Consider the following 26,178-nt stretch of genomic DNA (forward strand, 5'->3'; position numbering starts at 1 on the left):
AACTATTGTGTGTGTTGTGGGGGGGATGAGGATCAGACAACAAGCAAGTAATCACAACAGATGAAGGAAGGGAGAGAAAGGTGAGAAGATAAGTGAGTGTAAAGCCTGAACTAAGAGCTGAGTGAGTTAGTAGCTACAGCCTGACAGATATAACGGCACAGGGGTGAAAAAGTGCAAATATGGCACCATCAGGGACTGACTAGTCACAGAGGTAGGAGAGATGGGTATGGAAATAGCATCAAGTCAAAGAGCTCCAGGATGGGTAAGAAGGAAGGCCTACATTCTAGCATTTGTCTAGGATACTTGTCAGGCTAGCCCCAGAGTGAGATTTGATTCCTGTGACTTGTTAACAATAATTCACATGATAATAACTTATCACATGCAAAGTTTGCTGCCATACAATACTGCCCTCATGAGACAGATAGACTGTCACATGGAGAAATGTCACATGCCAGAGTTCAATCTCCCACATTATAATTGTAATACTATTAGGAACAAAGATTGCCTGTGGGCCAGTTCATGCACTGTGCCAAAAGCAAGTGAAGTAAAGGCAGAAGTAATAACTCATCAGTAGTTGCGAGTGGCACAGATCATCCGTGGGTATGAGATCTGAGTTATTTTTGCTTATTGCCACAGAACTAGAGAAAACCAGAAAACAGAAGCATTTGCTTCTACTCTGTGTAATGCCTCCTAATCAGCTATGAATTATCCCTTATCTAGAGTTAGGAAAATGGCTATACTGTAGCTTGAGGTTGGTTAGAGCAAGGCACAGTACTTGTAGCAACTTTCAAAGGGTATTACTTGTTTCCATTTGTCAGCCACTCACATTCTTCCCTCAAATGTCCCATTCTGCTTTTTGGGACTAAATCAAGTATTGTCTATAGACAATTCCCCTAAAAAAAAAAACCCTTGGAGCCAGCACCGATGTAATACATTGAGGTATTCTTTTATTTATTTATTTAGAATAGACTGCTGGATTAAAAAAAAAAATCTCCAAGTGGCATGCAAATAAAATTGAAGATAAAACACAGCTGAAATCCACAATCCATTAAAAACAAAAATACATAAAACCATAATCGTTAAAGACAAATATATATATAAACACATCATAATAAAATATCAAACCAATAAAACTTTAACACAGATATCTTATCTGTAAATTATACGTCTGGATAGGCTTAATGAAACAAACACATTTTTAACGGGAATCTAAAGAAATATAGTGAGGGCACCTTCCTAATATTAATAGACAAGGAGTTCCAAAGCATAGGTGCTGCCACAATATAAGACTGACTCCTCACAAGTGTGGAACAGACATTACCTAATACTTGTAAAAGTGCAATTTCTGTAGATCGAAGCAATGCGTAGGCAAGTATGGGACAAGGCAATCTCTTAAGTAAATTAAATTTAATTTAAATGTTAAATGGAATTCAGGGAGACAAAAAGGTAATTAAAACATAAGTAGGTAAGGAAGAAAAGCATACCTCTTTAACTGCACAGGACTGGGAAACATGACATTCCATTGCCACTAATGGAAGAATATGCCACAGGTTCTTTTCCCTTAACTGAAGCTCTCCTTTGCTTCTGCTGCCTCATATAATTAATTATGTCATTGATGTTCGTCATATTTACATCCCACTCTTCCTCCCAAAAGAAGCCCAGGGCAGCATATTGCATATATTTCCAAAATGTTTGCTATTACCTCCAGAGCTTGGAAAAGTTACTTTTTTGAACTACAACTCCCATCAGCCCCAGCCAGCATGTGCTGGCTGGGGCTGATGGGAGTTGTAGTCCAAAAAAGTAACTTTTCCGAGCTCTGATTACCTCAGGTTTCCAGTGAGATCACTTTCAAATGTTGCCACAGCCTTCTTGTTCCAAGTGTTGTGCGCCACCTACAGGCCAAATTTAATAATTTCAAATAGCATAGGCCTCTTTTCCTGCAGGCATTATACTGTATAAACCGAACAATATAAATTGTTATAAATACAAATTGTCTGTGTGAATATCAAATGTTCCCTACTGTAGGGTAGCGCAGACAGAACTTTTGTACTCTAACAATATCAATTCAAACCATATTTTTCAGAGACAAAATTGCACATATTTAGATGAGAGCCATCAACAGTCTGCGAAATTTAACAGTGGACGATCAAGTGACTTGGATAAAAGGGTGAACCAGCCCTTGTTAGTAGCTTGAAACTGACACACAACATGCATGATCACAGAGTCAAAGCCTCTTCCCTCTAGACCCTGCATGCTACAATCAGTGTAGGAGGTACACATATCAGAATCAGGGCCAGCGCCAGGCATGACTAGGCCCTTGGGCACAAACCTGCTCAACCCACCCAAGATCTGCAGCACTGTAGCCCAACACACACACCCGATACAGGCAATGCAGTGCTAATAGACCCACCCACGTGCCCCACCTATCTCTTGTGTTGTGTGAATGATGTGCATGCATAGTGTGCAAATCTGCTATCAGCCAAGATGGTAGCAGGGGCTTCCCTATGGGGCTGATGCCCCTGCCACCATCTTGGGTGATGGCAGGCATGCACACACCATCAGGGGACAACCCTGGCCTTTATCAGGAGAAGCTGCAGACTGGGAAGTACTGATGCAGGGGTGAGACTATGCTGGGACCATCAAGGGGCAAGCTTTTCCACCTGCTTTGCCCCCTCACCCCTGCTCTTAGTGACATTTTTCTGGGCACTGTCCTTTACTAGGATGATGAATGGTTTTGGTTTTTTGCTGTTGTTGCTTTTCAGAAATGTTAGGATTTTGTTGGCTTGAACTTTTGTAAATTGTACTGTTTTTATTGTATTTGTGTTTTTCTGTTTGTGGGTAAGCCACCTTGGGGGCCTTTTTGGCCAAAAGGCAGCCTAGAAATAAATGCTAACATAACAGATTGAACGTGACATTCATACTGATGGGAGAGGTCTAGGGTTGCCAGGTGTCTGGTATTTGCCCAGAGACTCCAGATTTTAGAGGCCCTCTGTGGGTGAATCATCTTTGACTCCGGACTCTCAGCTTTAATATATATATAAAAAAATTCTAGGTGGTTTGGTTCACTAGATATACACCAAAACATCAGTCGCCCTCCACAATTTCTGTTAAATCAGCTTGTAGCAGGCTGCTCTAACCCAGCCCTTTCAGGTTTGTAGCCAATAAGTGAAGCCAGGGTTGTGGTTTGTTGACTTCCAGGAAGTGCCTAGACCCCATTGCAATGCAAGAAAATTCCCCCCCCCCGCTTATCTGAAAATCTCATAAATTGAGTAAGTATATAACTTTCATTTTTTTTCTCTCGTGTGCAGGAGTCAAACAAGCTTAAATTTTCCTGGGCTGTTCAAGAGGGCAGTGTTCTGAAAACCTTCCCAATATGAATCTTTAATCCAATACTCGTTTTTTGGGGAGTAAAGCTGCAATGCTAATCCCACATGCCTGGAGTAAACCCCACTGAATTCAATAGGACTTACTCTTCAGTAGGCATGGTTAGCAATGTGCTATAAATTAATTGGACTTCTGAGTGAACAACAAAAAATTATGTTTGTGTTGTAAATCTTTCTCTCCCCCTCCAATCCTATTGTTTAAAATAATTAAGTAGGGCTTACTTAGGTATCACATTTTTCATTATGTTTGTAGGAAACGAATACTGATTTTTACAAAATGTTCTGCAATGACCAACAAGATGGGAGACCACCTGGGAACCATATGTAAGCCACCTTGGGTTTCTATAATGGAAAGAAAGGCGGGGTAGAAATATAATAAATAATAAATAAAAGAGTTTGAAAATAAACTATTTATATGTGGTGTATGTATTTTAACATCTGCAGTGTGGTGTGTGTGTATGGAGTCTTTCCAACAACCCTGTGAAATAGGGTTGGTGATTGGAAACGAAGGCAGCTCACAAAAAGAAATAAATCCCTTTAAAATCCAATAACCATAAAAACAAGTATAAACAGTTGCATAACAGATTAAAGTGGCATGATTCTGAATTTTGGGTTGGGTGAATGAAGTTCCTTGTCACTTGAGGTTGCAGTTCTCTGCATGCTCCTCTGTTTGAGTAAGCCCATTGAATACATTGGGACTTGCTTCTGAGTAAACAAACATAAGATTGCAGTATAAATATCTTTACAGAATGTGTAAATAATAAATATCTTTGCCAGTCATGCTTATATAAATATTTCTTCGTATTGTGGTCAATAAGTATTTGATTTCACACTATGGTTCCATGCACTCACCTCAACACCCTTAAACCCAGTGATGATGCACCTTGTTGGTTGCGTGATGGTTTGTTTCTTGCCCAATAGTGGTAAAAGAGAAGTCACATACTAGGAAGCATGGCTGCAATTGATGTTCCCAATCTACTGCCTGTGAAGGTAGCCCAAACGATGTGTGTTTTCTCTCTGTCAGTTATTACTCACTGGAATTGGGTTGGCTGTCAAAGTGAGTTTATGGCAGCCCACAGGGTAGACAGAAAAGGGCAGACAATCTTCTTACTTTTACTTATTTCTCAGACCTCTTTCTGAAGTGAAGGGTCAAATCTGTAAAAAAGTTTGGAGCAGCCATGCTAAAAGATAGGGGAAGGGCATTCCAGGCAGGGGATTGCCAACCCTGCTTGGATATGGATATCTGTGCAGAGGATCCCTAGTCAAGCTTTGCCAACACCACAATCCTAACCATATCTACTCGGAAGTAAGTCCTATTGAATTCTATGGGGCTTAGTCCCTTAGTAAGTGTATTTAGAATTGCAGCCTTCAAGGGCATCCATCTTTACTCCTAAATGCTCCCATCTAACATCTCCACAACATTAGGCTTTCTTCCTACAATGGCCTTCTGGTGACTGGCCTGGCCTGAGGGCACTTAAACCCTTCTTGCCAGAAGCAAGTAGGCTAGATTAAATGTTCCCTACCCAGGCTCCATCTTTCAGCTAAGATTTCTATCTTAATTTCCAATCAGAGAAATGTTTTTGTTTGAATTGTATGCACCAAGCAACTGTGGTTGATGTTTAATGTAGCATGCTTAATGACATCACTCGGGCCCGCCCCTGAAATCTCAGGGTTTGGGGTGCTTCTGACCTGGCAACCCTAGAGAGGTAGGTGGGGCATGCAGGCAGGCTTATTGAAACCTGCAGCGTATTGGCAGGGGTGCCTGGGAGCTCCCTCTCTGCGATCAGGTTGGGTTTCAGGCCCTTGTGCTGTCCCTGATCAGAATTCTCTTTTGTACCATGCTTAGAGACACAGGAGGGCCTCCAGGGTCTAGAAATGACAACCACATACTCCCTAAACTTCTAGCTTATAGTAGTCAACCCTTTTCCTTGGGCCTCTCTCCCTTTCCTTAGCTTTGCACCAGTACCCACGCTGCACCTTTCCTTCAAATCTCCTGCCATCGAGCTTTGTGACCTTTTGAGTTCCGCTATTTTCAGACCTTTTCTCTAGAGATCTTTCTAGTCCTTAGTCTGGTCTTTAGTCTGCTCCACACACCATTTCTTTCCACAGGGCCTGAGGCTGTGGGCACACTAGTTGCTTCAAAAGCAGCAAGGATTGTTTTCAAGGCTGCATTTTGAAATGATTCTTCCCTCAGGTGGACAAATCTGACTTCACCACTGCTGACTTCAGCCCTTTCAGGACCACCCACAGCAAAGCATTGGGCCAATTACTGTCTCTGCCTGAGCCTACAGCAAAGCATTTCCGCTGACCACATCTGGAGTAGCAATGGGTATGGGTTGACCTACTAATCAGTTGCAAAATCTGTCTGAAGCTGAATTTTAAAACAACACTTGAGCTGATCTGACCAATTTTTAGAGTAAAAAGGGGCAGAGTTTGACTAGCTTTGTGTGCCCTCGTTTTCAGAAAACAGAGGTGGAGATGCATTGCAACCGGACAACAGCAAGAGTGTCTCTACCCTGAGTTAGGTGTTAATTCCAACAAACCTGGACAATTGGGCTGTGAACACACTAGGCACCAGAGCAAAACATTTCCATTAGTCACACCTGGAGGGGGAACGGGTTGATCTGCCAATCAGTAGCAAAATCTCTTTGAAACTGTTTTTAAAAAATGCACTCAAGATGCTTCCACAAGTTTTACAGTAAAAAGGGGTGGGATTTGACTAATTTTACATGCCCTCTTGTCAGGAGAGAGAGGTGGAGATACACTGGAACTAGCAAAACTGTATGTTTTCACCCCTACTCTTTTTCACAGCAGCTGGGCTGCAAACATAGCTCACCAATCAGGACTAGAGGGTTCACGGCCTTTAAGTACAATACAATTGAGATGAACAGGGAAGCATACATAAGGCAGGATGAGTCATGGAACAAAGAGTTCCCATGAGCACTCAATACTTCCTCCTTTTTCAAAAAAGGATCCTTTCTCTATGACCTTTTGTGCTGAAAAGGGGCCTTGTGTAGATGCCAATTGTTTCAACTACCTGTTGGCTATACTATATAGGCACTTGCCTTGCACCCTGATTGCCATGTAATTCTTGCTTCAGTCTGTGATCTGAAAGATTTACCTCCTTCTCTTCCATGAGTTGTTACATTTGCTGCCATGAGTTATTTATTATATGCTGCAGTAAGCACAGCTGGAGTAGCAGGGGCAGAGGAGGCAACGACAGGTCTGTTCCTATGTGACTACCTGACCTCATCTCTCTGTTGTTTTTAAACTAGCAAGGAAGTTTACCACCTTACTGTTCTTTGGATAGCTGACCTGCTGCTTTTTGAAATGACACTCAAGACCTATCATCTTCTGTCTCAACAGCTGTTGCCACAGACATACTGAATACGTTGTTCAGAATAAATTCAGGATTAGGTAGACAAGATCCACAGCCACTGCTGTGAAGCTGCCATCTTTCAACAGCAGGTGGTGCTGCGAACATTGCAGCCTGGATTTTTACTCCATGTAAAAGAGTGAAAATGTCCAGGCTGCGCACACAAAATAAAAAGACAACACGTTGTTCAGGTGTCAGCACCTGTTAATTTCCATTTAGAGGGCCGCAATAGCTGAGTTTAGAAAAGAATGAATTAGGAGAAGTGAACAAAACAAACAGCTCTATCCATAAGCCACTTAAATCAGCATAATTGATTTACAGCAGATTTATGCCCGTGTCGGTAAACAAGGGCTTAAAAGAGGGAATTGCCTATCTGACCTGCTGATAAAAGTGACATTATGTTGACTACCAACAAAAGTAATCTAACCCAATTCCATTAAGTGCTGTTTCAAACTATTCCCTTGCTTTTCGAGCACATTAAGGGCTGGTTCATATGCTTCCACACCATTTATTTCTGTGCTCTTAATTGTGTACTTAAGAACATAAGAAGAGCCATGCTCAATCATGCCAACTGCCCATCCAGTCTAGCATCCTGTTTTCATAGTGGCCAACTAGGTGCTCAAAAGTGGGACCTGAGTGCAACAGCATTCTCCCCACTTGTGATTCCCAGCAACTGTTATTCAGAGGCATATTGCCTCCAACAGTGGGGGCAGAACATAGCCATCGTGGCTAGTAACCACTGACAGCTTTATCCTCCTTGAATTTGTCTAATCCCCTTTGAAAGCCATCCACGTTGACAGCCATTACTACCTCTCCTGGAAGCAAATTCCATTGTTTAATTATGTGCTGAATAAAGTAATACTTTGTCTTGAATCTTCCAACAGTCAGTTTCATTGGATGCCCCCCTCTCTCAGGTGTCGTCTTCTTGTTTAGCTACCTCTTCTGCTTTCCAGGATTTCTGAAATGGTACACAAGTGTGGTAACATTCAGATATAGACAACCACAGCTTAAGCAGATGATTACATGCACATCATGGAAACTTAACCCATGATACATTGCCTGTGTTCATCCACTATAAGCATAATAGCAGCGGTTATGACAAGACCAGCGGCTGTTGAATTTCAGCATCCATAATCCCCATAATTCTGTATTGGGGGGGGGGGGAAGAAACCTCACCGCATTGCTATAGGGTGCCAAAACGGAAGAGACAGATAGGACGGGATCCAGGACTAACTGAGAAGGTAACTCTTGGAGGAGGCTCTTCAGTGGCACAGCAGTGGTTTATAGGGCACTAGGATCCAAAAAGCTACATTTTTATGTTCACCGCCCAGAAAGCTATTGCTAGTTGGGCGGTATATAAATTTAATAAATAAATAAAATACATGATCAGGCAAGATGGGCACCAATTCCAGGAGCTCCACTGGTGGTCTGGAAAAATACCCAAAGCCACTGTTTGCTATTCCACACACAATTAATTCAGTAATATTCAAATCTTAAATCTTGTTCAAATTCAGTAATCATGTCTTAGAGATTGGGTATTCAACTATTATGACGATAAGCATGGGAAGAACAGCAACGTTAGTGAGGAAAATGGATCTCTTTTGTACTGAAAAAAAAGCAGTGTACTTGTTTTTTTTTTGTTCGGTCTAAGGGCACAATACAGCAACCTTACTGAAGCTAAGGCAGCTCTGGCTCTGGATAGTGGCCAGATAGGAGACTGCTGGGGGATGTTATTGGTCCAGAAACTGTAGCTTGTGTAGAACACTGTGGCCAGATTGTTGAGTATAGCACCTGGGCATCCATGTATTACACCTGTGCTGAGGGAACTGCACTGGCTGCTGATAAGCTACTGGGTCATGTTCAAGGTCTCTCTGTTAACATATAAAAAGGCCTGAACAATTCAGGACCAGGTTATCTGAAAGACTGCCTGCCTGTATCACTTAGATCTGGGGAAATTCTCTTTGTGGCACCCTACAGAATATCATAGGGTGGTGACCCAAAAACAGGTGTTTTCTGCTGTCACCCCTGTACTATGGAATGTCCTTCCCCTTGCACTACATGTGGCAGCAACCATCAGTTGCTTCAGACATCCCCGAATCTGTTTGATCTGCTTTTACATGTTTTAATGTTACTTTATTGGTTTTAGGCTGTATGTTTGTTCAAATAGATATTGTTTTTATATTGCACATGTACTACTTAACAGATTTTTGAAGTATTGAGTAGCTTAGAAATGCTTTTATTTATTTTATATCCCACCCTTCCTCCCCAAGGGAGCCCAGGGTGGCAAACAGGTGATAGAGCACTAAAAACATCTTAGAAACAAAACATTTTAGAAACAGCTTTTTAAAATCTTTTAAAACATCTTAAAAAACAATTATAATGCAGATGCAGACTGAGATAAGATCTCTACTTAAAATACTTGTTGAAAGAGGAAGGTCTTCAGTACCTTCAGGCACCTATTATTGAAGGGGAGGGAATTCCAAAGGGCAGATGCCACAACACAAAAGGTCCATTTCCTGTGTTGTGTAGAACAGGCCTCCTGATGAGATGGTATCTGCAGGAAGCCCTCAGCTGCAGAGTGCAAAGATCCATTGGGTATATAAGGGGTGAGACAATCTTTCATGTATCTTGGTACCAAGCTGTATAGGGCTTTACATACCAAAACCAGCACTTTCAGCTTAACCCGGTAGCTAATTGACAGCCAGCGGCGTAACATGTTGCCGATATCATGCCCCAGTGAGCAGTCGTGCCACCATGTTTTGCACAAGCTGCAGCTTCCCGACCAACCTCAAATGCAGTCCCACATAAGAGTGCATTACAGTAATGCAGCCTGGGGGGTTAGCAGTGCATGGATGACAATGGTCAGGCTATCCCAGACCAAAAACAGCCATAGCTGTCTTACCAACTAGCCAATGAGGTCCCTTAGGTCTCTAGGAACAAAGATGGATCTAGGAGCACCCTGAGACTACAAACCTATGATCCCATCCAAAGGAGGTGATTGACCAATTATCTGGACACGGAAAGCACCTATCCATAGCACCTCTGTCTTGCTAGGATTCAGAATCAGTTTACTGGCCATCATCCAGCCTATCACTGAGTCCAGGCACTGGTCCAGGGCTTGCATAAGGCCTCTTCCAATTCAGATGTTACCAAGCAATAGAGCTGGTATTTGCTGACACCTTGCCTCTAATTTCCTGATGACCATTCCCAACGGCTTCATATAGATTTTAAACAGCATTAGTACCAAGATGGTAACGTGTAGCACCCCTCAGCACAACTGCTGGGGGAGCTGAAAGACAATCACCCAATGCTACCTGCTGAAATCTGCCCTGGAGAGAGGATCAGAACCACTGTAGAACACTGCCTCCAATACCCATCTCACCAATTTGGCTTAGAAGAATACCTTGGTCAATGATGTCAAAAGACAGTGAGAGATCAAGTAAGAGTAACAGGGTCACACTCCCCTGTCCCTCTTCCCATAAAAGTCATGCATCACCGCAACCAGGGCCAATTCAGTCCCATAACCAGGCCTGAACCCAGATAAAAATGGGTTAAGATAATCTGTTTCATCCAAGAGTAAGTACATACAATTGTTGCGCCACAACCCACTCAATCACCTCCCCCAAAAAGGGGTTATTTGTGACCAGGCGGTAGTTGTCACAAACCACTGGGTCCAGGGTGGGCTTTTTCTAGAAAGTTTGGATCACCACCTCTTTCAGAGCAAGCAATTTTACCCTCAAAGCGCCTTGCAAACAATTCACAGTGGGCTTCTATCCTTGAGTTCCACTGAAAAAAGGCAGGATAAAAATGTGCTAAGGAAATAAATTCCTAACAACTTACAAAATAGCTTTACAATTGCATTACAAAATCTTGTTTATTATAAACTGATAGATGTATAGGTTTATAAAAAGCATCCATTAGAACCCCGTTCTTTTTAGGCACAAAGTAATGGAATTATATCTGCATCCTCTCATGTATACTTCCAACAATCTGGAAAGAAAACACCAACACCAGCATTATCGTAAGTGCACTTATTCAAGAAAACTGACTGAGACTGGTTCACAGACTGTTTATGTCATCTCTGAACTATGAACAAAATAAGCATATCTGCAGGCTCAGTTAAAAGAAATATATAATTTACGGAGTCATATGTACAAATAGACAAACGCATAGTAGCATGTAATACCAGATTTGTGTTAAAAAAACAGGGCACCTAGTATTAAGCCTCTACTGAATTAATTCTTTGATTCTGATCAAGTGCAAAGAGAGACAATCATTTTGGGACAAGATAAAATCTGAAAAAGCTGCCATTCAGAAATGAGCACTCTAATGTGCACCACCTAAAATAAGAGATATGTAAGATACATGATTTTTTAGATTGTGATATAAAAAAACTATTAAAGAAGGCTTGCTGCACTGTATAGCAACTAATTAAAAGCACAGTGCAGCTCAAAAAGTGCTAATATGGATTCCTCTTTGTAGTTTGTATTACAGTATTTGGAGTTCACATTCATTTCCAAACCAGTCAAAAGATACAGCCAGATCACCCAACCCATTTGTGAAATCTTTGTGGGACTCAAGAAAGGTTCTTTAGCTAAAACAGAGGACAAGTAACATGATGAAGGAAGACAGTTAACAGAACCACTTTCTCTATTGTTATGGTTCCAAAAATCAAAGTAACACTAATGCAAAAGAAGGCATTTAGTGCAAACACAGAATGCCACCCTACTAACATTGAGAAGCCGGCAAAAGGAATGCAGATCAAGGAAGGGAAGTCAGTAATGGTACCATGAAAATATTTGATCTAGGCTATTTCTAGGGGGAGTTCATGCTATCAAACTGCTTCATATGGGTATCTGACCACAATCAAGACAGGCTAGTGTGAATTAGGTTGTATAGTAATCTTAATTTTCACGGTTGTCAAAAAGTATAGCCACAGTCATGGAAATAGTTGCCACCTTCCTGGATGTATAATAGCAGCTAACACTAAGCTCTCTAGACATGATAATGTATCTGCATATGTAGTGGCATGAATTAATTGGCCCAAAGTGACTCCAACTGGCCTTTGATTAGCTGATTTGAAGTTCTGTATATTACCAGAGTATAGCAGGTTTAGAAACAAGATGGGCTATTCAAGAGCGACGTTGCCTTCTAAGCCACATCTTCTCTGGGATGCATAACCTCTTAGAATTGTTGCTCTTCTGAGCTTCTAGCACCAAATAGATCATTCACTCTAATGCAATTAAGCATGCCATCTTCACTTGCCTAAAATAAAAAGAGAGCAGCCATATCTTGAAGAAATGGAGAAACCCTTACAATACAAATCTGCTTCTATGATGCTAGGGAGTGTCTGTTGTAATTAAGTGAGCGTGATTTCAATGATTTGTGTAAACAATATTCTACATGCAGCAGTCATCATCATTAATTTCACAGATATCTGAAATATACTTTGAAACTGACAATTCATTCAATGAGACATCCATACATTAAAAGACCTTGCAACAAGCATGCAGGAAGAGTTTTCAAAAATCTTTTCTTGTATGTTCAGCCTGACTGATACACTCAATGCTTAACTTGCATTTGCTTACAGCCATTTAATTTAGATCGCAATCCTAATTACCATTACAAGACAGCAAATCATATTGAACTTAGAGGGACATTTTTCTTAGTAAATAGACATGGGATTGCATTGTTAGTAGCCTGGTGGCAATGCTCTTTACGGTCAATTGGGTAATTTCAGTGTACTGGTTTCTCTCAACCAATCTGCCTAGTTATTTGATTTGGGTGCTGAAGAAATGGGAGTTTTCAATTATCACTCAACAGCCTCCACTATACCATTAAAAAGGAGTAGCTCTCCATTAAGGAGGCCAGCCTAACCTGCAAAAATACTAAGGGAAAAAGTATGGTTGCTGTAAGGCTGCACAAATAATCCTACTCCTGCTCTGTTTCTGAACTGCATTTTTTCAACCTTCCACATACTCAGCCCTATGCAGGTGTTAGCAACAGGGAAACATGAAAGGGGGCAGGAAGGATAAGCATACAAGCTCCACCACCTTTGTTTCAGTTACTTTCCAATTTGTAGAAGGTGACCATTTGAAGCAATGAGACCTTTTGTATCAATGGAGGCTTCCCATACATTCTAGAATCCCACTGTCACAGCTCACAGTTCCTTACTGGTAACACTACATATGGCCAAAGACCTGTAGCTGAAACATTTCCCCTAAGACAATGGAAATATAATGAATATTTTTAAGGTGTTTTTATCCTGTGACTGCAAACAGTCAAGGTTTCTGTAGCAATCAAACAACAAGCATCAAAGACTACTCTTGCTTTTTTGTACCAATATTTACAAGTTTCATGGACAGTAGCACAGTACAGTGAAAGTGTCATGAGACACTTAAAATCTGTATTCATTTCTAAGTGAAGTATTTGACAAATGGATGCAATTAGTGAAGACCTTTTCATGCTAAAGTCAGTCACAACTAAGTCCCATTGAAAGAAAACAAAACTTAGTTGTGGCTAATATCTTCCAATGATTTTAAATGAGACTTAGTCAAGACCAATTATGGGTGGATTAGGAAGATGCACCTGTGAAAGTTCCACTGAAATGACTCAAAGTGACCTCTGTTCAGGACAGAGATTCAATTTCACCAGAACACTGTTTCCAATTGATGGTCCTAAATCTTCCATAATATTTTAAGTTAGAATGGAAATCTAATGTATCTAGGAACCTCACTGCTTCTCTCTGCATTGTTTTTCAGGATTTCCCCCCCAAAAGTTTAACATTACTTTCATAACCCTATTTCCCCACTGCAGAATATAAAGGACAGTCATATTTTTGGTATGCACAGGACAGCACAACCCACTGACCAAATGCAAATCTTAATAATGCAGTATTTGCTGCTTAAAAATACATCTATAACTCAATAAAATGTATTTTAGAGAAATCAGAAAATTAAAGCCACTTGACTAGAGATGAGTTTTTGAAGATCTTCCATCACTCAGTTTGGCTAGCAATGAAATATTTCTTGATTGTTAAGATTTGGAGACTTGAGGTTGTTGGGTTTGTTTTTTTAAGGTACTTGGCTTACAGCTGTTTCAGGTTAAGTGGATTCCATTCTTGAAGAGATCCCCATAGAATCTTTGCACAGAAGAACTGAATCCAATTGTAAACATGAATAAATTTAGCATCCAAGAAGGTTTCATCTGGTGTGCATTATTCTGCGATGAACCTCTCAATTTTTCTCTCCCTTTCTTTCAAGCTATCCCCAAGCTCTCCTTCATCTTTTCATATACCACATAACTGATGCTGACAGCAGGAAGCACTTTCATGAAGTTAGGAGCTATGCCCCTGTAAAGTCCCAGGATTCCTTCCTTAGCAATAATTCTTTGGAAGAGACCAACCATGGTTAGTTGAGGGCCATTTTCTACCAAGGCTATGGAAGGAGTAAAAAGAGAAAAAAACATATTACTTAAAATATCATTTAAAAGTTATTCTAAAGTTAACAGAAATATAACTTCTCCTCACACCATGGTTCAAAAATAAAAATAAAAATCACAGAGGGGCATTTCTTCTTGTTATATATATCATTAGCTGCCTTGGAGGCAGTGTGGTATATTTTTGTATGTATTGTTTTATTTATTTTAACAGGATTTATAGACCACTTAACCATCCATAACCTCTAAGCCATTAAGAAGCAGGTTAAAGCTATGATTTGCTTGTTTTTATATTATTCTACACCTTGCCCTCACACCTATATAGATAAAGGGCAGGTTATATATATTTGCCATAAATAAAAATGTGCAGAAAGGTAGAATATAAATTCCTCAAATTAGGGATGGGGAACCTGTGCCCCCCCAAAAAAACCCTGTAGCTGGACTACAACTCCCATAATTCCTGACCATTGGTCATGGGGATTGTGGGAACTGTAGTCCAACAACATCTGGAGGGCCATAGGTTCCCCATCCCTCCCTTAAACAAACAACTGAAAAATGGATAGACCTGGTCTATGTTATGTACTTGTGACCAAGATCCCTCTTTGGAGAAAGCAAATTATATTTCCTTGTAGGAAGAATCTACTAGATAGCATTTCTCTTTAAAAATAAATAAATAAGAAGCTAACTTTTTCCCCCTGTGTGTTCCCCTATCTCTCATGCTTCTATCTGTACAACTGTTCTTAGGAGACAAATATTCTATCCTGTGCAAGCTTCTTCAAATCAGCATACTTCTCCAGCATATATCAGCATTAACTGACAAGGCCCTAATTCTGACTGAGGTAGCAAAGCTATCTCTCACTCAAGTAAACAGACTACAAGAGCAAGTGGAGCAGACTGCAAGTAGAGCCTCATACAATCAAATGCTTCTTCCTACATATGCCTTAGTCACATTCCTTTTAGATTACTGTAACGCGCTCTATGTGGGGCTGCCTCTGAAGACTGCTTGGAAACTTCAGCTGGTACAACGTGCTGCAGCCAGAATGTTAACTGGGGCTGATTACAGGGACCATACAACTCCCCTGTTAAAAAAGCTCCACTGGCTGCCAATTTGTTTCCGGACACAATTCAAAGTGCTGGTGTTGACCTATAAAGCCCTACACGGCTTGGGTCCAGGCTATTTGTCAGACCGCATCGCCCTCTATGTGCCTGCCCGGGCCCTGAGATCCTCAGGAGAGGCCCTTCTTTCAATACCTACATCCGCACAAGTACAACTAGTGAGGATATGAGATAGGGCCTTCTCGGTGGCTGCCCCTAGGCTTTGGAATTCCCTCCCTAAGGAGATAAGAATGGCCTCTTCCCTGCAGTCCTTTCGTCGACAGGTAAAAACTTTCTTATTTCAGCAAGCCTTTGATTCCGAAGGCGGCTAAGGATAGGCCCAAAAGGAGGTTATATTGTTCTTGCTTGTTCATTTTTTAATTCTGATTTTATGAGTATAGTTTTTAATTATCAGAAACAATTTAATGCTATTTTAAATTAGAGTTCATTTTTTAATTATATCTGTTTATATTTATTTATTTGTGTATTATATGCTTTTAACTTTGGTAGGTTTTAATTGTATCTGTTTTTTATCTGGAAGCCGCCGTGAGTTCCAATTTGGAAAAACGGCGGGGTATAAATAAAATCAATAATAATAATAATAATAATGTAGAAACCTAGATGATGGGGAAAGGATTTTACACTTGTCCTTAACATGCTTATTTCCTACTTGAGAGTTTTTTCATGCAGAACCATTCATTCAATCAACCTGCCACCTGTAGTTCAAGCAGTACACTCTAGAAAGAGGTTCACCGCCTTACCTGCTGATGGCATGAACAAGGTATTTGTCTGGAGCAGCATTTGCCAACCTGGTATCCTCCAGATATTTTGGTTAGAACACACATCAGCTGCAGCCAACATGGCCATGCTCATGAGTGTTGTAATCCAAAACTTCTGGAAGGCACCAGGTTGACAAAGGCTGGTCTAAAATATTTTAAAGGAGTAGTGTAGTTCTGACAAATGGAGTAATTACTGACAGCAGTAACCTAGAGAAGCATCTACTAGAAAAGAAGGAAATGTGGGCAAACCCTCAGTGAACACCACCCCCTTAAAGTTTAAAGCCTTAGTTATTTGTTCAACACAGATGTTCAAGCTCCTATACCACAAACACCAACACTCACCTTGAGCCTGCATTCGAGTGCGGACAAGGGCAAGAGGATAACTGGCTAACTGGCCACACGTACTGGATGCAGTACCACATCCCAATAATACAAGTACACCAGGGTTGGCAGAGTCTGTTGCGTATTTTTCTAGCCATGTCTTCTTCAAAGCCTGACAGAAGATAATGCTGTTAATTGACTCCAGAACCACAAAGGACACTGCTATCTCTATATTAAGTAGTTGGGAACAAGTTCCTTCTATGAACAACTTGGATATTTCAAGCAAATTCCTAAAGCCAGTATCAGCATACTTTACAACTACATATTTGGTACATGAGAGATACACATATCTGCAACTTTACAAATCAAAATGTCATTTCAAATCAAATCAAATCAAATCTTTATTATTGCGGTCAGGGACCCATCAAAGAAAATTTACAGGCAATTACAGTCGATTGACTAAATTACACAGAAGAGGGAATTAACAATAAATTGGCTACGGGGGCAGATTAGAAATATATAACAAACGGATACGTTGAACTGCATCAAAAAACTTAGCAGCTGGAATCAGATAAATACTGTCATTGCCAGAAAGAAACCATGGCATCCAATGCTCTCGAGACCTGTTTGGATACTTTTGGGTGAGGGGTGTAATATACAGATCCCTTTCTTTATTATATAACGGACAGGCGAAAAGAACATGAGAGAGGGATTCTATCTGACCTTCCTTACACAGACAGAGACGTTGTGCTAGAGGTATGCCATTATATCTACCCTCTAGTAACGCTGACTGTAGACAATTAAACCGGGCCTTAGAATAGGCTAATCGGTATCTAGGATTAGTTAAAATATCTAGATAAGGGGCGTGCCTTAAAAAGTTAATATGCAAACTGTGTTGGTCAGTGAAGCATGCTGTGAGACTCACAGACAGGGTTTTTAGCAGAGAGAGTAAAACCTGAAGCAGAAGGGTTAAGCTGGAAGAACAGAGTGCCAGACTGCCAAGGTCAGCAGCTGGCTGGGAAGCATGATAAGGTGGGATTCTTGCAAAATCTCAGTGTGGGGGAAAAGTCGTCTGTGAAGAGAACTGTGTCTAATGTCTTTGCCTAGTAAAGACTCTTACAAGAAACTTGCCTGGCCTGGCTTATTTTCCTGTTCTATGCAACTCTTGGATTCTATCCTTGTATGATCTCTATACGCACACACGCAACAGGGGTTATGGGCCCAGCTTATCATACAAGGTAACGGGTTCGAGACGTGACGTGACGTTGGTGCAGAGAGAAACAAAGCGCAAGTAAGAGGCAAGTAAGAGTGGGCAACATGGCTGTAAACCTGTTATCCGGGATGCCGATGGAGAGACTGAATGCTGTAAACTACTCCAGCTGGAAGTGGAGAATGAGAGCAGTTCTGATTAAAGAAGATTTGAATGATGTCGTAGAAAACCCCCCTCCGGCAGCTCCTTCAGCAGCGTGGTTGAAGAAAGACGAGAAAGCGAAGGCTTTTATTACTCTGGGGCTGTCTGATTCTCAACTGTTGCTGGTGAGTAATGAGCCGACAGCTAAGCAGATGTGGGAGAAGCTAAGAGCCGCTCATGTGCAGCAAACTGCAGGGAGCAGGCTGTGTTTAGCACGGAAACTTTATCAGATGCGTTTTACAGATGAAGTGACTATGACAGAGCATCTGGCTGAATTTCGTAGATTAAATGCTGAGCTGCAAGATAGAGGAGTGCATCATAGTGACATTCAGATGGTCTATATACTGTTATCTTCATTTGATCAAAAATGGGAAGTCACGGTCTCTAGTCTGGAGACTTTACCCGACGGACATCTGAATTTGGACTTTGTAGAACAGAAACTTCAACAAGAGTGGAATAGAAGACAAGAGAATAAGAAAACAGAGTTAAAAGAGACTGTGGCTGTACAACAACAACAACATCAAAGAAGCAGGCAAGAGGATAAAATACGTTACTTTTGTGGGTCCCGTGGACATATACAGAGACATTGTTTAAAGAAGAGAAATAACAGGGACTTTGAGAGTCAGAGAACAAGCGTGAACTTTATTACTAAGGAGGACAATAAACTCATTAACTCTAAGTGGCTTCTCGACAGCGGAGCATCTAATTGCCTAATCACAGACTCTAGTTTATTTTACACTTCAAAGCCGGCGCAGGAGAAGCTTTATCTGGCTGACGGATCGACTCAGGACGCGATTGCAACAGGCACGCTCAGGTTGGGTAATCTGGGAACTATATTAACAGATGTGTTATTGGTTTCTGGTTTAAAATATAACATCCTATCAGTAAGAAAATTGGCTCAAATAGGTTGTAAGATTACATTTGAAGGGGATAGATGTTTTGTGAGAAAGGATGGTGAAATATGCATGCAAGGGAAATTACAGAACCAAATGTTTATGGTTGAGTGCACTCTTGATAAACCCACGTGCGCCTGGATAGGAGTTAATAAAAATAAACATGATAATTGTTTACATGAATGGCACAGAAAATTGGCACACGCACATTTTGAAAAGGTAAAAAACACCCCAAAGCATAGTCAAGATTTGAAGTTAACACACTGTGAGCATGTGGATGGATGTGAGGTATGCTATAAAACAAAAATGACTGTGACTCCTGTCAATAAGAGCTGTGAAAGCACGACCACTGAACCTTATCAGCTCATACATGTGGATTTGGCTGGACCTTTCCAGTGCTCAAAAGGTGGAGCAAGGTTTTATTTAGTGATTGTGGATGATTTCTCCAGATTTACACATGTGTTCTTGTTGAAAAAGAAAAATGAAGCAGAAATTAAAGGCATTTATACAGAGGACAGAGACACAATATGGGGTTGTTATCAAAAATATCAAATCAGATCAAGGTGGGGAACTTACCAGTAATTCATTGAAAACATATTTGGAAAAGAAGGGAATAATACAGAGTCTCACTGCTCCCTTCAGCCCATCCTCCAACGGAACTGCAGAGAGGAGGAACCGGTCATTGCAGGATTCAATGAGAGCCATGCTAGCAGATGCAGATATGAATAACACTTATTGGGGTGAATGTATTCTGTACACTGTTTATATTCAGAACCGTCTTGTACACAGAGTAATAGGCATGTCTCCCTATAAGAAACTGACTGGAAGAAAGCCCAGGGTGAAACACATAGAACGTTTTGGGGCAAAATGCTGGGTACATGTTGCAAAACAGAAAAGGCATGGTAAATTAGGCTCAAGAGCTCAGGCAGGACGCATTTTGGGATTTCAGAATTCATATTATAGAGTTTGGTTGCCTGAGAAACAACAAGTAGTGTTAAGCAGAAGCATAAAGGTGATAGATAAACCTTGGAGAGACAGTCAAACAGTGATACTAGATGGTGCAAGCAAGCAGGAAGCAGCAGATGTTCCTTTTGGGCAGCAAATTCCATTAAAAACTGCATTGACTGATCTAATACACGGTGGCAAACGTACTGTAAAAAGACTGAGAAGTGAAGACATGGCAATGCAAGATACAGAAATGCCAAGTACAAGTGCAGGAACAGGTGCAGGTCCAAGTAAAATTGAAAGTGAGGAAGAAATGGAAATAGATAATGTTAGGAGATCAGAAAGAAAATCGAAAGGTCAACCACCTCAGAGATTCACATTTAATGTTACACAACAGAATAATGAGGCAGATGAATATCCAGTAGAATGGGAAAAAGAAGGTCCAATAGATAAAGAAACAATGGATCTCATGTGGAAGTTTTGTGTTGAGGAATGAAATATAAATGTGTTATCAAATAAAAGTGAAATAAAATGACTCTGTAAAACCTGTGTAAATAAAGAAATAAAGAAACCTGAACTGAACTGAAAATGTAAATAGAAACTGTAAGGAAACAAACCATGAAATATGTATTGTAATGAAAAGTTAATATTATAGAAATGTAATAATGAACAATGTAAGTTTTGTAATCTGTGAGTCTCAGGTGGGGGCTGTTGGTCAGTGAAGCATGCTGTGAGACTCACAGACAGGGTTTTTAGCAGAGAGAGTAAAACCTGAAGCAGAAGGGTTAAGCTGGAAGAACAGAGTGCCAGACTGCCAAGGTCAGCAGCTGGCTGGGAAGCATGATAAGGTGGGATTCTTGCAAAATCTCAGTGTGGGGGAAAAGTCGTCTGTGAAGAGAACTGTGTCTAATGTCTTTGCCTAGTAAAGACTCTTACAAGAAACTTGCCTGGCCTGGCTTATTTTCCTGTTCTATGCAACTCTTGGATTCCATCCTTGTATGATCTCTATACGCACACACGCAACAAACTGTGCTGGAGGGGGGACCATACTTTAGCTGCAGCATCTATTGAAGCTTGCCTATCGATGTCCCTAAGCCAAACCCTAATAATCTGCCTAGCCTTGCTGAAACCTTGGGAGGAAAGAAAATCTACTGATAGGCCCAAGTAGGGCAACTTGTCTAAAAAGTATTTCCTCCAGGTGGAAATATGCCCATCTCCCTCAAGGAGTGACAAATATCCCGACGGGTATGCAAAAGAAACTTTGGCCCACCAATTAAAAGCAAGGGACCAGGCTTGGCATTCAACCGAGCTTGATCCCGCCTCTATTCTTAAGACAGCATTTGGAACGCAATTTGGAACTCCAAAAATTCGGCGAAGAAAAATAGATAACACTGACTCAACCGATGAATTGAAAGCATGTACCCAGAGCTGGACCCCATACAGAAGTTGGGACAATGTTTTAGCCCTAAACACCTGAATAGCGGCCGGGATGTATTGTCCCCCGAATTTGTAATGGTATCGTATGATACTCTTCAGCGATGTCCGGGCCGTCGCAACTGCCGCCCGAATGTGTGGCCCCCAAGATAGGGAGGAATGGAATACCATACCAAGATATTTATAGGATCTGACTTGCTCAATGGTGTGTCCTTTAATTTTCCATATGGGAGTTGAGGTAGATTTTGCAAACGCTAGGATTTTAGTTTTGGAGAAATTGATTGTGAGTAAATTCTCTGCACAGTATGTCATAAAAATCCTAATCAGACGTTTGAGGCCGACTTTAGAAAAGGAAAGCAGGGCCGCATCATCAGCATATAGTAAGATGGGGCAACTGTTTCCGCTGATTTTAGGTGAGTGGAGATCAGACGAAGTGCATTTGGGGGCCAAATCATTCAGGAAAAGATTGAAGAGATAAGGGGCCAGAACACAACCTTGCCTGACCCCTTTTGTCGTGATAATTGATTTGGAGAGATCACCTTTTGGCCCACAACGGACACGGAGAGAAGTGTTCAGATGCAAATTATGTATCAAGAACAACAGCCTCTTGTCAATGGTTGTTTTGGCCAATTTTGCCCACAAAATATCCCTCGGAATAGAGTCAAACGCCGACTTCAAATCTATGAAGGCGACGTAAAGACCACTCCCTACCTGGTTTCTGTATTTCTCCGCTAGGTGATTTAAGAGGAGGCAGTGGTCCATGACCGATCTGCCACTCCTAAAGCCTGCCTGTTCTCGTCCCAGTACACTTTCCTCCTCAATCCAAGAGGTCAATTTCCTCTTTAGGTAATTGGCATAAAGCTTGCCAATCACCGAAAGCAGGCTAATTGGCCTATAGCTGGAAGGCTCGGTTCGAAGACCTTTCTTATAGATAGGGACCACTATGGCTTCCTTCCAGGACTGTGGAAAGTGTCCTTTAGTATTGATCAGGGTAAAAAGATTAGCCAAAATGGGTGCCCACCAGTCTGGATATGTTTTTAAAACCTCCGGAGGAAGGTTGTCACCGCCTGGGGCTTTAGCCGATCTTAGATTTTTGATCAGATCAATTATTTCTGGCTGCGTGACCGGTGGCCAGATAGGGAGCATTTTATAGTCTACTAGCGGAAATTCCAGGGATAAGTGCTGTGAATCCTTTTGGAAATCCGTGAAAAATTGCTCCCACACATTTGGAAGAATATTACAAGGGGCAGGATTAAAAGGTCTAATGGAGCCATTAACTAATGACCAAAATCTTTTAGAATTTTTGGCTTTGGCTGCCTGTCTCAGGGACTCCCACCCCTTTTGTAAAGCTTGGCGTTTTTTAGTAACTATAAGAGCCTTATAGTTTCTTTTGGTCCTATAGTAAGCCTCAGGCAAGACTTTGGCATTTTGATAACGATAGCGGAGATAAATCTTTTTCAGTTGTTTCTTTAAATTTAAACATTCCTGATCGTACCATCTATGGGAACCTAAATGTACATTTGATCGTCTAAACGCATTATTAGGTACTAATAGCGGTTGGAGTGTCTCAACTAAGGAGTCCAGTGCATTTAATGATTGAGGAAGATTAAGGGAATTTCCTAGAGACTCTTGCAGGGTCTTGGCCAGGGGAGATGATATAAATTCTGCTATCTTGGAGGCGACTGCCAGCGTCCACATCGGGCATTTCTGTTGGAAATACATTTGATTAGCAACCGGATTATATTCTGCCTCTAGTCGGCAGTTCACCTTTAGGCATAGTGAGAGGGATAGAGGTAGGTGATCGCTATCTAAAATCCTGCCAACTGAAAAGTTTGATATTGAGTTCAGAAGAGGGGGAGATATGATCGCATAGTCGATCACACTACTTCCTCTATTGGAGATGTATGTGTATTCCGCACAAACATCCAGGGGCTTTAAGCCATTAAGAATTAGAAGATTATGACTGCCAACGGTGCGGGTCAAACATATTCCCGGATAATTAACTCTGTGATCTTTGGAGGTTCTTTCTAGTTCAGTAACTAGATGTACGTTAGCTTCACCCCTCCACAGCTTAGAGGCCAAGAGGCTCTCATTATTCTGACCAATCCTTGCATTGAAGTCTCCCAAAATAATTATTACAGCTTTGGGCAGACATGACTCCAACTCAGTGATATATTACTTTAGTTTTTTTGACGTTCAGCTGTAGTCCTGCTTTTGTGCTTTCCTCTTGAACTTTCATCAGCATTTGTTTCAAACCATTACTGGTTTCTGCTAGTAGTATGGTATCGTTTGCATATCTTAAATTATTGATATTTCTCCCTCCAATTTTCACACCTCCTTCTTCTTGGTCCAATCCTGCTTTCCATATGATATGTTGTAATCAATAAACAACCACCAAGTGGCAACATATGGATCTGATTTAGCCCTATCTTGTAAAAAATGAAGGTTGTGAGTAATTTTATCTAATAAAGCCAAATTCCATACATTTTTATACCACGGAGATAAATCCAGATCTTCTAGCATTTTCCATTTTCACACAATCGTTTGACGGACCTCCATCAACAATTTAGAAATCAATGGTTTAGATTAACACCTTTAAACAAAGATAAAATGAACAGTTCTGGAGTGCATATTATATTTTCTTTTGTAATATTTTTAAATTCCCTGTGCACTAGGGCCCAAAATGGGACAATTTTAGAACAAGTCCACCAAAGATGGATATATGTGCCCCTGATATAACAACCACACCAGCATAATGGGCTTATATTGGAAGAAATATAAGACAGATGGGTTGGTGTTACATACCATCTATGTAGGTTTTTAAGATAAATTTCTTTATGAGCAGCAGATATGGTTTTGTTATGTTTAAATGAACAGATATTATTCCAGTCTGTACTGTCCATTTCAAAATCAAAATCCTGTGCCCATTGGGTTTTAATACCACTAGGTTGCTTATTTGAGTATCCAATAGAATTTTATAAAACACAGAGATTATGCCTTTACCTCTAAAACCCACTGTTAGCAATGCATTTTCAAAAGCAGTAAGTGGGCAGGTAGCATGAACTCGGACACAAGGGTCTTTAAGAATATGGTCTAGTTGGTAGACATGATGCCATCCTATGCCTAAATTTGGCATATTTATCCTTAGCTGATTCAACAAGATTGAATGATCTTGAATGTTAAAAGTCCCTGAGCCTGAAATATCCATGTTGTTCCCACTGAGCAATGTGCCTTCTACGTACCTCATCCTCAACCCTGGGATAAGATTGTAGTGATTTAAAACTATCACCCCAACTAACTATCCTCAAGTGATTTAAAACTATCACCCCATTTTTTCACTAGGCCAGCATGTAAGGCAGCTATTTGGGAGGCCACTGGGTCTGATGGAGGTTCCAAAGTGGAGGCATGGTCTTCTATATTTCAAATACTTTTACCAACATCAGCTGCCTACATTGTCAGCATAATATCCCATCTTGTGACTCTGCACTGGCACAGCAGTCACTTGGTCTCATCCTAAACTTTTATTTAGCCATGATGGCTATGCTCTACACTGTTAGAGGGAGCATGAATACCAGTTGCTGGGAATCACAAGTGGGAAGAGTGCTGTTGTGCTCAGCTTGGGGACTTCCTACAGGCATTGAGCTGGCCACTGTGAGAACAGAATACTAGACTACCTTTGGTCTAGACTTTGGTATAATCCAGCAGGGGCTCTTCTTATTTTGTTATTTACCTACACAGCAAGTCTTAGAAAAGTCAACGTAATGTCATTCTTAGAACGACATGTTTTGATATAGGAAAGCCAAGTTCAGATGCTCTGGACACAATGTTCCTCACAGGGTTTGCTGATGTTAAAATGCTGCTCTGTGCTCTCTGGAAGAAGGGCAAGATGCAAAACTGACAGTCACATCCTGGCTATGATGCAGGTTACCAATGTTGTACTAACAGTTTAATTTAATTTTCCCCATGGCTGCTGTGCTCTGAGGCTGGAGATAATGGTTAAGAGAGACCCAAGTAGTTTGAGAGAAGCTTCCATTCCGACGGTACGCATACATATTTTTCGTGTCCCACTATCACCCCTACTCAAAAAATAATGCAAAAACATGCAGACAGGGCCCGTGACACAACATGTCCTTCTTAGGCCCACTACTGCCCTAGGTCCTCTTAGATGACACCCATCTGAAGTGCACTGCCACCACTCCTTTTCTTCTTCCTCCTTGGTAAAGGTGGCCAACATACCTAACCTCCTGTTAGGTGGAAATAAATAGGGAGAGGAGCTGCCTACCATTGTGGAGAACAACCAAGGGGCCTGTCAAACCTGGAGCTGGCCCTGCCTGAAAAAGCTGTTTGTCAGAGGCAAAACTAGAGTGAACATATATATGCCACAAGCAGCGATTCTGCTTTCAAACTGCCCTTGATTCTGGGGGAAAAAAAACCTCTCAGTACAAGCCTATCCTCATCTACTTAAAAGGATGTCCTACTGAAATTCAGTGAGGGTTACTCCCAGGTAAGTGGGGTTAGGACTGCCACCTAAATTAATTGTAAGCTTTTAGAGTCATGCCTGTGAGACTGGCATAGTGAAAGAAGGAATAAGGACATTCATAAGCGCTATGAAGTTATAGTACATGCTAATTAACATTTGTAAAATGTTAATGCAGACAGATCAGTTATGCAGATAGGAGAGAAATTAGATTTGAGTAGTTAGGGAAGCTGGTTTAGGATTTTACAGAACAAGAAAGCCTGACACCAACTAATTAGAGTCAGCACAGTAGATGGCTGACAGGTAGCACGCACAGCAAAATAGCAGTACAAAATTATTTCAGCTTGAAACATGCTTAAATGTGTTAAGATTAATTATTGTAATTTAATGAGAGGCAGCTGCACTGTAAACGATAGCAGCTGGGGGCTAGGTAACATGGCATGAAACTCAGAAAGATAGCTGTGTTAGTCTTTTGTAGAAAACAGATGAACTAAAAAGAGTCCTGTAACACATGAAAAACCTACACGTTGACTGTGGCATAAGCGTTTGAGGGTTCGACCCTGCTCTGAGAAGTACTATTGTCAGTATCTTACTGTGGTAACAGCACAGCGTAGGTGTGGTTAAAGA

At 41.0% G+C, this 26,178-nt stretch overlaps 1 protein-coding gene across 1 annotated transcript in view; it reads right to left on the reverse strand.

Annotated features, from left to right (window-relative positions):
- Nucleotides 1-10,619: 10,619 nt before the first annotated feature.
- SLC25A24 (solute carrier family 25 member 24) overlaps nucleotides 10,620-26,178 on the reverse strand; it is a 34,343-nt gene continuing 18,784 nt past the window's right edge. Inside the window, exons 9-10 of the mRNA XM_061633879.1 lie at nucleotides 16,413-16,563; nucleotides 10,620-14,195 (exon numbers count right to left, since the gene is read on the reverse strand). Coding sequence (XP_061489863.1) covers nucleotides 14,017-14,195; nucleotides 16,413-16,563 — 330 coding nt within the window. The 3' untranslated portion in view covers nucleotides 10,620-14,016. The remainder of the gene's footprint in view (nucleotides 14,196-16,412; nucleotides 16,564-26,178) is intronic.

The sequence above is a fragment of the Rhineura floridana genome, chromosome 6, assembly GCF_030035675.1.
Source record: "Rhineura floridana isolate rRhiFlo1 chromosome 6, rRhiFlo1.hap2, whole genome shotgun sequence".
Classification (NCBI taxonomy): Eukaryota; Metazoa; Chordata; class Lepidosauria; order Squamata; family Rhineuridae; genus Rhineura; species Rhineura floridana.